Raw genomic sequence first — 16358 nt, 5'->3', positions numbered from 1 at the left:
ACAATTTGGGGTCTCAGACATAAAAGCAAACTGAACGCCAGGCTTGTAGCAGAGCTTCTTCATGCAGATTAACAGAAGTAATCCATATTCCTCAGGTCCACAAATCAGAAAAACAAAGGAGACATGTGCATGCACATCATGTCATTTGAAAGGGTGGTCTTTTAGCTTCTACATCATGAAAATTGGAAATATCTGACTTAGGAGAACAGTACAATAGCTGATGTGACATATGCCTACATTTGAAATTAAAGAGAAATGCGGTCTTGACTTACGAAGTTAGAGAGAGGTCTGCTGCTTAGCATTTTCCCATAATGTATTGGCTTTTGTCAAATGAATTTGCTTTCTATTTTAACATGCCTACTCTGAAATAAGTCATATCTTTAGACAATGATTCTTTTATAGCTTTGATATTCTGCTACAGATAGGGTTGAAAAGGTCTCCTTTACTCCCCAAGATGAGGCGCTGAGAATTTGTACCTGTTGGCTTACCTTTGCCTAAAAACATGTCAGTCTTTCCATACGAGTATCTGTCAAATATAATTCATATATAAAAAGAATGATGAAATATGTGGTAACAACAGTTATGGGGAAAGAATTGGGACTACAGACATTCTGGAAATATGGCTAAGGGCCCCAGTTGTAGATATTCTGAAAAATAAGGGTTTAATCCGTAGGGCTTGGTGATTGGATTTGGAGAGTAATGGAGAGAGTAGGAAAATTTTTAGGATTTTATCTGCGTTGACTATGTACATGGTAACACCATACCTCAAATTAGGGAAAACAGGAGGAAGAGCAGCATACAGGAGAAAGAAAATGCCCCACTTTGTCTGTATTAAGTCTGAGATGCCTTTTGATTATCTAAGGCACCGAGTACGAATTAGATTTATGCAAAAAACATGTCTTCGCCAGCCTCTAGGTGGTGGTTAGAACAACAGGTATAGATGAGATCAAACAGACGAGTGAGAATAGGGCTAAGGATGGAGACCCAGGGCATACAGAGAGAGCAATTATGATGAAGGAGACTGAGAAGGAGAGACCAGAAGGATAGGAGGAATTTCAAGGGAGGGTTGTGGTGTAACTGCTAAGGAGAAAGTGGGCAACAATGTCAGATGCTGTTGAGAGGTCTAATGAAACAAGGACTGAAAAGTGGCCATTGGAGCCAAAGTTGGTACAATCTGTGCAACAAAATTAATGAAGTAGTATTGGCTTATAAGCCAAAGTATAAAATAAATATCCGTGAGTTCATACTGATACTGACTAATGATTGAATAGACAGATCTCCCATGCCAAATAATTGATGTAGATGCTCCTTCCTCAAGGACGTGGAGCATAACTCCCCAGTCCTTAAATGGGGGCTGTTCACAGTGCATACAGTACAAGGAGGAGGAAGAGAGTAGCTTTACAATGGAGAAAGCTGATAAACATCTCCTCGGCCAGGTGATCAAGGTCAACATCAACAGTGATAAATCATGTTGATAGTCTGTACCTTTGATATGATGTTGATGAAAATAGCACTTTGCCCCTGTGGTCTTCCTCCCCAAAACTTATAACCCCCGTCTAGTCATGAGGAAAACCTCAGACTAATCCCAATTGAGGGACATTCTACAAAACACCAGTACTCCTCAAAAGTGTCAAGGTCATCAAAAACTAGGAAAGCCTGAGAAATTGTCACAGCTAAGAGGAGCCTAAGGAGACATGACACCTAAATGTAATGTGGGATATTGGATGGTGTCCTGGAACAGAAAAAGAACATGAGGTACTAAGGAAATCTGAAAAAAGTATGGACCTCAGTTTATAATAATGTGTAATAATGAACAATTGATTCCTTCGTTATGGCGAATGTACCACAGTAATGTAAGATGTTAATAATAAGAGACACAGACGTAGAGAAAAACGTATGGATACCAATGGGGAAGGGGGGGTAGGATGAATTGGGAGATTGGGATTAACATATATACACTATTGATACCATGTATAAAACAGGTAACTAATGAGGACCTACTGTATAGCACAGGGAACTCTACTCAGTGCTCTGTGGTGACCTAAATGAGAAGGAAATCCAAAAAAGAGGAGATACATGTATACGTATAGCTGATTCACTTTGCTGTATAGTATAAACTAATACAATATTGTAAAACAATACTATACTCCAATAAAAAAAAGAATAATATTAACATCAAAAAAAATAATAAGGGAAACGAGGTGTAGGTTATATGGGAACTCTCTGTATCATCTTTGTAACTTTTCTAGAAATCTATAACTATTCTAAAGAAGTTATTTTAAAATGATTTAAGAAAAAAAAAATGTCATGAAGAACCTAGGGGTAAGGCAGGAATAAAGACGCAGACCTCCTAGAGAACGGACTTGAGGTTATGGGGAGGGGGAAGGGTGAGCTGTGACGGGGCGAGAGAGAGTCATGGACATATACACACTAACAAACGTAGTAAGGTAGATAGCTAGTGGGAAGCAGCCGCATGGCACAGGGATATTGGCTCGGTGCTCTGTGACAGCCTGGAGGGGTGGGATAGGGAGGGTGGGAGGGAGGGAGACGCAAGAGGGAAGAGATATGGGAACATATGTATATGTATAACTGATTCACTTTGTTATAAAGCAGAAACTAACACACCATTGTAAAGTAATTATACCCCAATAAAGATGTTAAAAAAAAAAAAATGATTTTGTCAACTAGGAAGTCATTGGTGTTCCTGGGGAGTCCTGTGGCGTGGTAGGAAAACATCCAGTTTGTTGGAAGTTGATAAGCTGCTGGGACATGAATAAGTGTAGTTAGTGCTTGTAGTATACTCTTTTGAGAAGCTTGGCTAGAAAAGGAAGAATAAAGAGCAGTTGGGCATTAGCTGGGGAGTGTAGTATAGGGTAAAATAACCTTTTAAAATATTGAAAGTTGGGGTACACTTAAAAATGTTTGTATTCTTAAAGGGAAGAACCAGTAGAGAGTGACACATTGAAGATAGAAGAGAAAGAACATTTACTTGATGAAGCAAAGCCCCTCAGTAGGCAGGATTTTATTCTGTTCAACTGAAAATGGAGAATCTTTTAGATTCACAACATGTTTATGAATCAGGTATGAATATTTATATTTACTTAATCATATTTTATAGTTTTGGGTCACCCAGGTATAGAAGTAATCTTCAAAATATTTCCGTAGAGGATTTGGGCTAAAAGAGTTTTGTTTTATTGGCTAAGCATCACAGTTATATTGGCTGTATTCATAAAGCATTAAAAGGTATATTGTACACCTCTGAATTATGAGCACTGTAAACTCAAGGTAACACAGCATATTCTTTAATGAAGAATCTCTCACAACATGGGTCCAAAAGTAAGTACCAAGAAAAAAAATACTGTAAAAATTGTTTGCTTATGAGATGGCTGGTTCCAAGCTAGAATTTTAGAGTAGATAAATCGGGAGTCACCAGATCTCACGGGTAAGCAGATAGTTCTTAGCACATCTTAATAACTGGTGTGGCTCCTCTCCTGCCATGAGGTTAAATTATTGTTGCTTTATGTTGTAGCCTTTGAAGATTCATCTTGAAACATCTCAGTTACACCCATAGGTGTGGTTGTGACTCACCAACTGAGATCAGACACTTTTTTCTATCAAATAAAACATTCTACCTTAAGCATGTGTCACCCTTGGACTTTCAACTTTATTGTTGTCAATATTCCAGATGTTAGCAACAAAGTATAAGTAAAGGTTTGTTTGTTTGTTTTGGAGGAGGGTGACAAGAAACAAAATCTACAGACTAATCAACTTTATAGCTGATGATACATTCATAGAACTAGGTGAATGGTACAGCCAACCTTACCCTGGGGAATGGGTGATAAGACACCCCCAGCCTGTCTTGGTGGTCTGGTAAAGTGAAAAGAGCACTGGCATTGGGAAACGGATTCTGTCCTTCTTCTGCCAGGTCTTTCCTGGGTGTGTGGCCTTGGGTAGATCGCCCATCTGGCTTGGAACCTCTCATCTCTACGTTTGCAGGATGGTTTAGATGATGCTGGATGTCACTGTCAACTGTCAGATTCTGTCATTTATGTGATAACCTCAGTGACAGTTACATAGAATCCTCAAGATCATTTGTTCTTGGATGTCTGGATCACTTGAAACTACGACTGTGGATGGATTTTCAATGAATGAATCACTTTTCCTTCCTAATGCTAGGCAGATTACATAGGGAAACCTAGATACAAATTAATTATATAAATCTACATACTTTATTTCAGTAATTCTTTTAAAAATATAAATAAAGCATCTGTTATATAGCATTCATTTATCAGAGTATTATTTTCCAATGGGAATGTATAGGGTATTTATATATCATTATCAAACAAAATAATGAACATTTTGACATTTTGATTATTTCAAGTACAGTATGTGGAGTTATTTTATATTCAGAAAGACTGTAAAGAATTAGACTTCCTCTGCTGCATACTTACACTGTTCCAGATGTTGACAACAACATCTGGGCATTCTATCATGAGCTGATTTTCTGAATGAAGTAACTTAATTATTGATTGACAAACTAACATGATATAAGACACAGACACACTATGTTCAATAGCAGTGTCAAAGTTGTAAACTACAAACATATGCAAGCAAGTGGGGCCATGATTCTAACTAACTCAAGTTGCATTTTGAAACACTAATGTTAAACTTAAATTTCAGGCGTAAGTTTAGAAATGCTGGAGGAGGAAACGAAGAAGTGCAGTTACATCATTTCTGGGCTGTCTGTTTTGCAAATCATTAAATGATGTAGTGGCAATGTGGTCAGAGTTCCTAGTATAAATAAAAGTCTATTCTAGCATTGTGAAACATAAATAGAGTCATTCCATATGGATTGCATATGGGTTTGTATGAGTCTATATGTGTATATATACAGATATAACCTCATCATATGGAAATAAATACTCACATGTGATATTAAAGCTAAATTTAAAAAAATAATTAGGAGAAAATGTGGTATGATTTATCTTATTATTTATAGCCAAAACATAAATATCCATTTCAAACACATAAAATGTTTTGAAAGTACAAGCAAAAATAGTAAATAAGAATGATTATAATAGAAAGACATTTGTAATTGTACTTTTTCGAAAAAAATTTCTAGTATTACATACTCAAGAGCAATGGGTTATTTTAGTGTTCGCACGGTAACCTGCTTTTCCAACTGCTGGTAGCCTAGCAGCAGGGCATGTTAGTATTTTCTCTCTGGTGGCTTGCATATGGTCCATTGGCCATGAGTTTATGATAGATAGAAAGTGTGCTTTCCCTTTATTAACGGTACAGTATTGGTGACATGTGGCATGTGCACTTTCTAGTGAATGAGTTTGACCTTTAACTCTAAACAGTCCCTTGAGCAAGAGCAAGCCATGTTTAGTGGAATGACTACTTAGAAGAAACAGATTGGAAGTTCCTTTCTCTGATAGCATTAAAGAAATGCAGGAAAGTTTTTTATCATTGAAAGTCATCCAAAAATTGTGGAACCATAAAATAGGAAATTGGGCAAAACAATGTAGTAGTAGAATTACTGGATGAAATAATGGAATTTTTTATAGCAACTTTTGGTATATATTGGCAAATCATTTTCAACGAAAGATGCACTAATTTATACTCTCAGTCATGTATGTGTACTGGTTTTATTGTATCCGTTCCAATATTATCAAGTAATATTTAGTTGAACATCCTTTGCAGGGTTATCACATCCAAGGTATTATGATAGACTTCCATTTGTTTATAATATTTAAATCCTCACAAAAGCCCTGGGAAATAAATATTGTCACCACTTTTTTAGAGATTGAGGGAACTGATGTTCAGAAAACTTAATTTTGACCAAAGATCACATACTGAAAAGTTACTTCTGTTCTTTTCACTCAGTGCCCTGTGCTTTGTCATCCTAACAACTTTCCAAGGATCAAACATTTACCTAACAGTTTACTTTACCTTTACCTATATCATGTAGTATGGTATGTTTTAATCTTAAATTGCTATTTGCTAGAAATTAGTACAGCACAGAGAACATGGTCATAAACAAAATTTTATAAATTCCGTTTTATTTTTTTCTCCAAAATTTAAGTTTCCTGTCCTGGATTGATGAGCCTTTTTAAGTCCTGGGTCAGAGGTAGAGTAAGGATGAAAAGCTGAAATCACCAGCAAAGAAATAGAAGTAGGGTTAAAAATGGAATGCCTTGTTCCAAAGATAGATGCTTTTTAGAAAATGTCATCTGGGTATTATGGAAGTATGATATTTTTTAATTAGAACCAGATAAAGTTAGGTAAGAAATGAGTACCAGCAATTATATGGCTAGCTAATAAATATAATTTCACGGTATTCTGTAGCTATCCCAAAGTGTGAATTATAACAGGAGCAGTTAAATTCTTTAGAGTAGTTAAATTCTTTGGCTCTGAAAGCGTAACAGTTTTTAATAGGTGTATCACCTGGTAACCTGGGGCATTATTAAATATATGGAGACTGAAAGACATGGTAGAAGCAATGGAAAAGTCTGGCCAGGCTGGGTGATTTGTTTTAGACCTATGGAGAAATCTATTAACCATTTCTTCTATAGACCAATTTGATTAGGAAGTAGGACAAGCTGTTCTTTCATTACTTACCAAAACCATACTGCACTTTGTATCAATTATTTGGCTGTCTGCAGCACATAGATTAGAATAAAGGGCTTTCTTAGTGTTTGTGAATGTTGCGGATTGCTGATTAGTAATTAAAGTACTGAATGAAGAAAATCAGGCCAAAATTGAATGGGAATGAGAAAGTCTTAATTCTGTAATACAGATTTTGTCTTAAGCGGCCCATTCAACATAGTAACATTCTTCATTACCCTGGAGTATTTGCCTCCCATGTAAAACTCAAATCGAATGCCTTAGAGATTGTTTCCTCTCCCATGCCTTGTGATGTAGCTGTATGGGTATTAATTTAGTGAAATATCCTGTCTGCCAGGTGTGGGAACTAGCTGATTTTATTGTAATACCAGATCATTACTTAGTTCATATGCAACAGAGTGCAGCACATGGAAAGCATTATAAATCTATTTACAGTGTGGCTGGTCTGATGATAACATTGTATTAAATTCCCAGGTGAGGCAATTTAAGCAATTGCTTTGCCATGTGCACGCCATGGAAATTAAATTCTCATATATGCTCTAGTAATAAACCAACTTCATTGTTATGCTTATGCTAGTGGTGGGTGCTAGAATCCTCATTCTGGTTACGTATACCCTGTTTCACATGTAGAATCTTACAGGAGATGGTACCCAGATCACAGTTCTTAATTAGTTTAAACTAAGTTAATTCATTTTGTTTCTAGTTTAGCAGTGCCTGTCCAGGAACACATTCAGTTCAGTTGGGAAATGTTAAGGTCAAGTAGATAGATTGTTTCAAGCCAAATTTCCAGAGAGAACTGAGCAAGTGTATCTGTTTGAACTTGGCTTTAAGAGAATCAGCCAATCAGTATGCAGACGTTCTGTTCATCAAGTAAAAACTGCTGGGAGTCTGAAATTCTTGCTTTCATCACCAAAGACTCACTTTTGTTGTCAGTTTAAAATAACCATTGAAATTTTGTGCATCATGTCTTAGGGATAACAGTCAGTTGTCAATTTGTCATTTTTTTTATGGTTCATATATGGTCTGTAGATTTCTCTGTCTAACTGTGTCTAGTCCACCTAAGCATATAAGTTAGAAGGAATAAACTTTACAAAAACACACAACTAAAAGTGAGAAATGTCCTTGTATTTAACTCTGTGTGTGTGTGTGTGTGTGTGTGTGTGTGTGTGTGTGTGTGGCAGATATTGTCAGTTGAAGCTTTTCCATCCTTATGGTACAGACCTGAAATTGCAATAGATTACAAACTGCAGAGAGCTTCTGTCTTCTCCAGAAGCCACATATAAAGCACCAGTAGACAGTAGTAACTGACAACTAAGACTAAAAATGTTGACAATTTCTTGATTTGCCTGGTTAGCTTATGTATAGAAGTCATTAACTATTTATAAAATGCATTATGAATTGGGTTCCTTCAAACTGTAGCTGACTGTGTGACATTTCCAGCTCAAATTCTCATGCTTGCATTTGACTAAAGTACAGATTTTATACAGTTGATAATAAAGCAAAAAATATTTTAGTTGGTTTATAAAGATACAGTAGGTGTTTCAGTTTCATTAGCTTTGAGTCTGCCAAATTAAAGTATGACATAGTACTTAGCAATGTAGAGTGACATTTTAAAAAAATTCCACAAAATGTAAAATATTTTATTGATATTTTGGAGGAAAATTCCATAAAATAAGCAGTTTGTCATTCAAAGGAATTGGCCTTTTTTTGGTATTCAATTAGTTTAGTGATGATTCTGCAGGCTAAATTACAGTTGATTAAAATCGGCTTATTTAAAATTTCAAACCATAAAAATTTAGGAGAAAATACCAATGTCATGCATTTAAATATAATTCTTAGTAAAGCAAAGTGTTAATTTAAAAAAATTTTTATAAAGTGATACTTGAGTGTAAAGAGTTCAGTTTTCAGCATTAGCTGTGTCATTTTCATGAGGAACTATTTCTGATATTTGAAATGAGTTATCTTTTCAGTCAGTCAGAAGAACATTTTAAGGGAAGTCAGTCCTATCAGAGAACATTTTATAAACTCAGCATATCATTTGCTTAATTACATCCAGAAAGCCATCCCAATGAGCAGTTTTAACCATCCCAATGGTAAAGAATGACATTTATAGGGACCACCCTTCAGCTGTGGATAAATTTTTAGTTCTCTGTTGCTGAGCATGTACACCCTTAATTGCTGGTTTTTAAAAGCAATGGATTCTAACCAAAACAAGATTAGATATTTAGGGAGACATGTTTATAATTTTCTTCTTCTTTTGAAATACATCAAATCAAAATAAGAATATAATATAATTAAACAATCTATGCCAATTTGTTGGTATTTTGGTAAAAAAGGGAAAAACAAAAACCATCTCTATATGATATTCTTGCATACTGTGGAATGTTTTCGTCCCCCATAGTGATGAAATTAATAATTAAAAAGGCAGCTCTGATACCACAGCCTGTTTAAAGGTTCTCATTTCCTTTAATGCTATAAAATACTAGTTTGAAACTAGTTTGAAGCTAGTTTGAAACTACCGTAGCGAGGAGCTCCAAATGGGCAAAAGAAAGGTTTGGCTTGATTGAAATATTGTGGTAAGGCCATGAAGGGTACTGTCCTTGTAATTTAGCATTTTTCAGTACGATATGAAGTCAATAGAAATAGCTAACTAATAGTAGCTTCAGTGAATACAGTAAGAGAAGCCAACCTAATATCCGCTGTTTGTGGTGGTAAGAAGCCTGCCATATTCAAAAGTGAATGAGTTGGATCACTCCTGAATAGTTAAGACATCTGATATAGATGTCATTACTGACGTCAGTCTAATGACCTAACTTTTCTATTTTGTCCTTTCTGCAACATGGTTGCTTTCATTTATCTACTGCCAGAGTAGGAGATACACATTTGTAGCAAGGAAGGGGAGCTTGGGGTAGAGACTTAGGGCAGGAGGGGCTACCACCATCTCCTTTGTAACATTTTGCAATTTTTATATTTTTTTTCCTGAGAGTATTCAGAGGGTGATAAAATGAGGAGGAAATTTTGTGCGGTAGAATGAGTACTGAGCTGTAAGTCAGGACCACAGAGTTCTAGTCTCAATTTAACCAAAGCTACCTTTAGAATTCCGCGAGACTGATTTTTTTTTCTCTAAAAAAATAAAAGGATGTCTAGGTTTATTTATTTTTATTTATACCCCATTCAGCCCTTTTCAACTGGATTCTGCCAGAGAGTTAAGCCTTAATGCCCTAAAGTTTCTATTCTATGTAATGAACTAAACTCTCTCTCATGTCCCATCTTTGGGAGAATTGAGAAAATAGTCACTGAAATCATTTTCTGTATTTTGTGGTTCAGAAAAAGAACCCCAATTGAGAAAGGCAACTTTAAAATGATTTAAAGTCTATTAGTTTTTCTTGTCAAAAGTCCTTTTAAATTCTAGTATAGTAGGATTTTATGTTTAAGATATTATGATCTCTGTGTGGCGAAGCAGTGTTACTCATTCACTGGTTTAAAAATCTAATTAAAAATCTTGTTGACTTCTGCTCACGGATTATGGATAGTCCTTTTAAACTACAATAGTTTTTCATATCACAGTTGAGCAGGTAAGACATATTAAGTGCTAAACTGTAGACCCCAAGTGGGAAAAGATTACTGTTTCCCAACTGCCATTTTTTAATTGACTGTTTTTGCTTAGTTAGTTCAGAAGCAGAAAAGGCAGCAAAGTAATCTGTAAATCGGCATTTGGGTCTGAAATAGTGATGCTGAAGTAGGATCTGAGGATGGCACTCTAGCTTCACAGCTAATTTTCAGAGCTTTTTAGCTTTTCCAAATGTGTGCATGTTTAGATAATTCATGAGTTGCTTGCAGACATGTCCCTCTGACTTTACAGGTAAAGGTAGATTTCTTGTAAAACAAAATTTCAGTGTGTGAAAAATCGATCCATAGCCTGCTTGTCTTTATTTATTGGAATTGTGAAAAGCTGGCTCACAGCCTACTTGCCTTTATTTACTGGGGTTGGGAAATTTAATTTGTTTTACCAGATGCACACATACACACACTCCCACTGCTTTTCCTTAGGCCATTTTTATAGAGGACTTGGAGACATTTAAATTATTGTTTGGAAACGGCACGTGCTTTTAAATTCTGGTTAGTAACATCACAATAATGAAAGAAATAGGGATATGCTATTTTCCAGGCATTCCAGTGTATAGTTGGAGATATTATATTATCCTAGAATTAGAGATTTTAAAAAACCTATATTGTAGAGTCCATTTCCTGCCACAATATTAAAGACCTCCATATACTTTTGTTTTAATTACAATCTGGTGAGTGTTGCAGATATACAGCTATATAGTTGTATTTCCTTTAGCTTTGTGGTCTGATTTGAATGACTCTGCATGGAATAACATATCAATTCTGATCCGTTTGTGAATATTAATAGAGTACTTAACACAATGCAGAGTTTTCTTCCATTACTGGCATTTGAAAAAACTTCTAATTTACATTAAACTCCTCAAGTTCAAGAACTTTGCACAACTTTGGTTTGTACATTTGAGCAAATAGGTTTCCATTAGGGGGCTCTCGAGGTTTGAGATGATCAGCGTTGATACCAATAATGCTTCGAAGCCTTTACATTCTAACGTTCATCTTGCTCTCTCCCTTTTTGTTTTGTTTTATAGAAAAGGTCACGGATTGCCTACAGTGACGAAGTACGGAATGAGCTCCTAGGGGATGATGGGAATTCCTCAGAGAACCAGGTAGAATGCTAATCAGGAAGGCCCGGTGGGTGGCTGGAGGGTGAAGGAGGTCACTGGCACACTGGGCTCTCAAGCTGCTCCGTAACAGTATTAGCAGCAACTCATGTGGAAGCGATACTGTTTAATGCAAAGCTGGAGTCTTAATCAACTTCAAAATGTTTCTTGGAGATCTTACATTTAACCCTTTACCTTGTGATCACTGTCTGCTATCTTTTTAAAAAATCTTTTCTTCTCTTTTCTTTATTATTTAGTACTTAAGGAATAACTTGAAACACACTGTTTGCAGACAAAGCCAAGGTCCTCACCTCAAACACATGTAAAAGGAATAAAAAAGTACATAATGCAGCTTTGATAATAATGCAGTATAATTAAATCAACACTTGCAGCAAAACAAATGAAAGTAAGCTTTCAAAATTCGACAGGGCAGCTCAGTCTCCTATTGTGTAGCTTCTTAAAAATACATTCACCAAAATGCAAATTGTAAGCACCAGTGTGGAACTTGGATACTCACATAAAGGTCCTGCCCCTGTCCAATAATGAAGATGATGATGATGATAGTGGTAGAAGTAGTAATAAGAAAAGGAAAAGTCTTCACAGTTTAAGATCTGCACAGGCAAAAAAATTAAGATATAATTTCTTCTTAAAGAGGCCTTACAACTTGGTTGTCAGTTCTCACTGGATCACACAGTAGTGTCATGAGTCTAATTAATGTCCCACTTCTTTCTTTGAATTAATACTGCAGATTTCGTGAATTCATGTAGATAATATATATGACTTTAAAAAAATGTTTCGAGAACCTCAGAGTAGAGATGATTTTTAAAATGTCTCAAACAGTCCCAGTTTCTCTTTGACACTTTTAAAGAAAGTAAATGATAGGGAACTTCAGAAATAAGACCTGAACGTGTTTATTAATGTTACCTTGGCAAGTCTAGTAAAAGTCTCTACTCTCTAAATAAAAACAAACATAAACCATTCATTGAGTACACCAAAATTTTAATAAGATACTAAAACATAATATATTGATATTCATTATAAAAATTCATAATAGTATTTACCATTTCAAGTAGAATATAAGTTTATATATGCTGAAATTATATTACTATCCACTAAAATGTTAATATTGTAAACAGGGTTGTTGCTTATGTGATTAAGGCCCCCATCTGTCCACCCCCCCAAAAAGGAGAGGAATCACTGAGCTGATTGTGTTTGTTTTGGGGAAGATCTTACCTCCTCCACTATTTGGATGTTATCAGCTTGAGTTCAGACATGTAAACATATTAAAATTTGACTTGGGATTTCAGCTTCCCTGATTGAAATGTGAGAATAGCTAAGGGAAAAAAAAAAAAAGGAGCACATTAAACACAAAAGCGTGATGTGATAAAAGAGTTTTACATGTAATAGATTAAATAATGTCAGGATGAGAGCAAAACATTTTTTCTTCCTATTTTAAGTGAGATTTAGATTGCTCATACCTCTTGAGTGAATCAATCATAGTTTTATTTTCTATCTTTACTGCAAAAATACTATATTTTTTTGCAAAAAAAAAAAAAAGGGAATGCAAAGTCCCCATGTCAGTTCTTTAAAAAGCTACAGATCTTTCCGTCATTTGAAACTACTGCCTAATATAGAGGAAATAGAAAGGAAGGGGGTGTTTCTAACTCAGACTCCTTTATTGTAATGGATGTTGTAGTACTGTGACAGGGATCCTTTTTTTTTTTTGAAGCATGTTCTCTTCTCTTAATGGACATTTTATGTGCCTAGAACATTTGCCTTATATACATATAAGAATGATTTTTTTTAATGCCTAAAAAAAAATATTCCACAAAAATAGATTGAGTTCATATTTTCTGAATTTCTCAAATTATATTCCTGTCACTTTAAAGTGATTACTCAGAGATTTCCCCTGGACTTGTGTAAATCAAACTTACAAATTCTGAAAGTGCTTGGAGAGCCTGAAGTTTAGTTGTAAGGAGCTATCACTTCAATAAATAGAGTATATGATGAATTATACTCATGAGACTGTGGAAGTGTTAGATTATGTGAACTTTTCAGTCTAAAATTTGAATCAGATTCGAAAGTTCAAAGAGACGACACTTAACTTTTTGGATATTTTGTTACCAAATGTAGCAAAATTTCCATATCATAATGAAGCCTTTATGTTTCATTTTTGAGGCTCTTTATCATAATATAGGAATTAAAATCCCTAAAACTATAACGTATCCTTAACCAGGAATGGTCACTTGAGAATAACTCTTTATTCTGCATCAGTATTCATTCAGACTATGGAATCAAAACAGAAATATTTTCTTTAAAGGAAGAAAAGATTTCACTCTTCATTTTAATTTTTGTAGCTCAGTGGCCGAGAAGACAGCTTTTTCTGGGTAGGATCACCTGTAAATTATAGAAAAATATATTTTCTGCACACAGATAAGTTTATTTTCAAGTTAATTGTTGAGAACTTGATTTTCAGAACTTTTTGGCCATGTGATATGTATGATAAACTTTTAACAATAGAGGGAAAACTTAGAGGTAAACAGAATGAGACAAAAATGGCAAGATTTGTTTAACTAAAATTGGGATATATATCAATTTTTTAAAATTATAGGTCAGAAAAGGAAAAGGATAAAGAATTAATAGCAAAGGCTGCAAATAGATAAAGTGAACTAAGTACTAGCTATTTAGTTATTTTTGATGCAATATCCACATCCTCCCTGTAGTGACTTCTTTATGGATTCAGACAAATGTGAATGCCATAGCTCTTATTTCTCATTCTGCCAATTTATAATGCATTTTTTAGGCATCTGAAACCTGGCTGTTAATATACATAATTATGATCTGCCAATTAACTATAAAGTATATTAATTTACTCTTAAATATGTAAACATGTTTGCCATGATTACAATTGTTAAAATTTCAAAAATTGAGAATTTTCAAATGCATTTTAATGTCCTTTATACAGTACACATTTTTATTTAATTCCAAATTAACTGCTTTGTATAAATTCATTTCTATTATATCCATTGCATGCAATCAAATATAGCTCATCCGTGATTTACAGAGAAGGGACAAAATTACCTACTTTGCACATTCGTGTATTGTTGGGTCTTTCCAAGGACCATTGTCTTAGGCATTATCATTCTGTTATTTTAACATATCAAATTTTCCATTGCATGTGACATTTTAATTTTTAGAAAGAGTTCTTGAAATGTAGTGAAGCTGTATTTAGAGTGAAAACTTAAATAATTGTTAACTCAATTTAGTTTCATGAAAACGGTTCTCAAAAAGGAAAAAAAAAAAAAGAATCTTACAGAATTAAACCCCCTTCATAGTGGAGTATGATAATGGGGCAAATGTTCCCCATTTTGAAACCTAATAGTGTCTCAGTTTCCATATGCAAAATTACATTGATCAATGAATAAATCTGAACAAATGAAATTTGAGTAAATCCTAAATAGAAGGTTCAAAAAAAGATATAAAGAGTAGGATATTTCTAAACGTGTGGAAATTTTTGTGGTAAAGCAATATTCAGCAGATATGATTGCTTAATTTTTTAATGCGAGGTTCTCTTAAGTTCTGATTTGGGCTTGCTGTGCATAAAGTGTGTCAAACTTCAGCTACAGACCAGGGGGTGAAGTCGGTCAATTTAATTCCCCGAGATCTAAAGAAGGTCGGTATCATTTCATATAGCCCTGACAGAGCAGATCATTACCAGGCACAAATCTGTTCGTTACGTGCTGAGGGTTTATAGCAGAATAAATAGACTGTCATCATAAGTTCAGAAAATTGTGTGTTCGACCCACGATAATGTGTAAAGGGCGTTTAATAGAGTTCAGCATTTATTCGTTATCTGTATGCGGACAGAGACGGCAGTCGCGTTATCAGCTTTAAAAAAAAAATTCGGTAGTTCTGGGAGTCACGTGACACCCCTCGCATACAGAGGCGCGCGCGCATGAACCCTCACATGCTCTGCCGTGCAGTTTTGATTTTAGTCACAGCAGAAGGCTTAACCACAAGAGATTCCACTGGTTCAAACCAGCGTAAACCAGATTTTTTCAGCCCACAAAGGAACAGATTACCTCTTGTATCAAATTCTGCATTGGGGGAAAACCTTTGTTTCAAAAAAGATGTTGATTATCATAACTCAACATGGTGGCATGGCACGCTTTCATGTCGCCTATAACGGAGCTAGTAACTCGATAAAATACGAAATCACTACTTTCAGTCTAGTCTAAGCATTGTTAATTTTCAAAAATAGACCATCTTTTGTTTACTTGAGTGAAAACTCTCGAACTAAAAAAAAAAAAAAAAGATAAAGATTAAAAACCCTCCCATTACCTAGCTTAGCTCCAAATCCTGTGTAAAGCTGGGGTGCAGCCATGCAGCACAAACAAGATAGAACGTTTTTTGTTTGGAACCTATTGAAAAAACAAATGGGTAGCATTTTTAAACACTCATTGATTATGGCAGGGTGGTATGGCCCAAATGGTCTCTATTGCTGAAGAGTAGTTTTAAACTTTGGCCCTTTAAGTATCATAGTCAACTGAAGAATGGTGCCCCCGGAAAGAAGAAATAGCTGTGCGATCAATTCCAAGATCAGCTCTTTCTGAGAATTAATGTGTGCCTTTTTCTCCCATGATGTTTGGATAGCAAAGAGAAAGATTCCGATATACGATAGGCCAGGTATCTTAGTTTAGAATTTTACTTCTTCTGGGGAAGAATTGTAACTTTTCACATGAAATGATGAGATGCTTGACTCATACACTCAGTGGTTGCTGAGATAATGAGTGTATTAATTACAAGTAATGACAACTTCATATATATTTTTGGAAGAATGACATTAAAAGTTTCTTTTTCAGTAAATGCACTGTGAGGTATTATGTAATAGACTCTGTACCCTTTTTATAAGTTTCATAACAGATTTGAAATCTTATTCTTTTGTACTTGAAATACTTTTCAAATAACACATGAAATAACAGTAAGCTGGAATGCATATTGCCT

At 35.0% G+C, this 16358-nt stretch overlaps 1 protein-coding gene across 20 annotated transcripts in view; it reads left to right on the top strand.

Moving 5' to 3' along the window:
• VTI1A (vesicle transport through interaction with t-SNAREs 1A) overlaps positions 1–16358 on the top strand; it is a 368837-nt gene that overhangs the window by 58249 nt on the left and 294230 nt on the right. For all 20 annotated transcript variants that reach the window (XR_012326899.1, XR_012326901.1, XR_012326898.1 and 17 more), the window contains exon 4: positions 11283–11360. Coding sequence is in view for 17 of the 20 variants with exons in the window: in XM_019940015.3 (XP_019795574.1) it covers positions 11283–11360 (78 nt within the window). In the remaining 3 variants the exon portion in view is untranslated. The remainder of the gene's footprint in view (positions 1–11282; positions 11361–16358) is intronic.

This window comes from Tursiops truncatus, chromosome 16, assembly GCF_011762595.2.
Source record: "Tursiops truncatus isolate mTurTru1 chromosome 16, mTurTru1.mat.Y, whole genome shotgun sequence".
Classification (NCBI taxonomy): Eukaryota; Metazoa; Chordata; class Mammalia; order Artiodactyla; family Delphinidae; genus Tursiops; species Tursiops truncatus.
The sequence above is the reverse complement of the archived record's forward strand: the minus strand, read 5'-3'. Positions and strand labels throughout refer to the sequence as shown.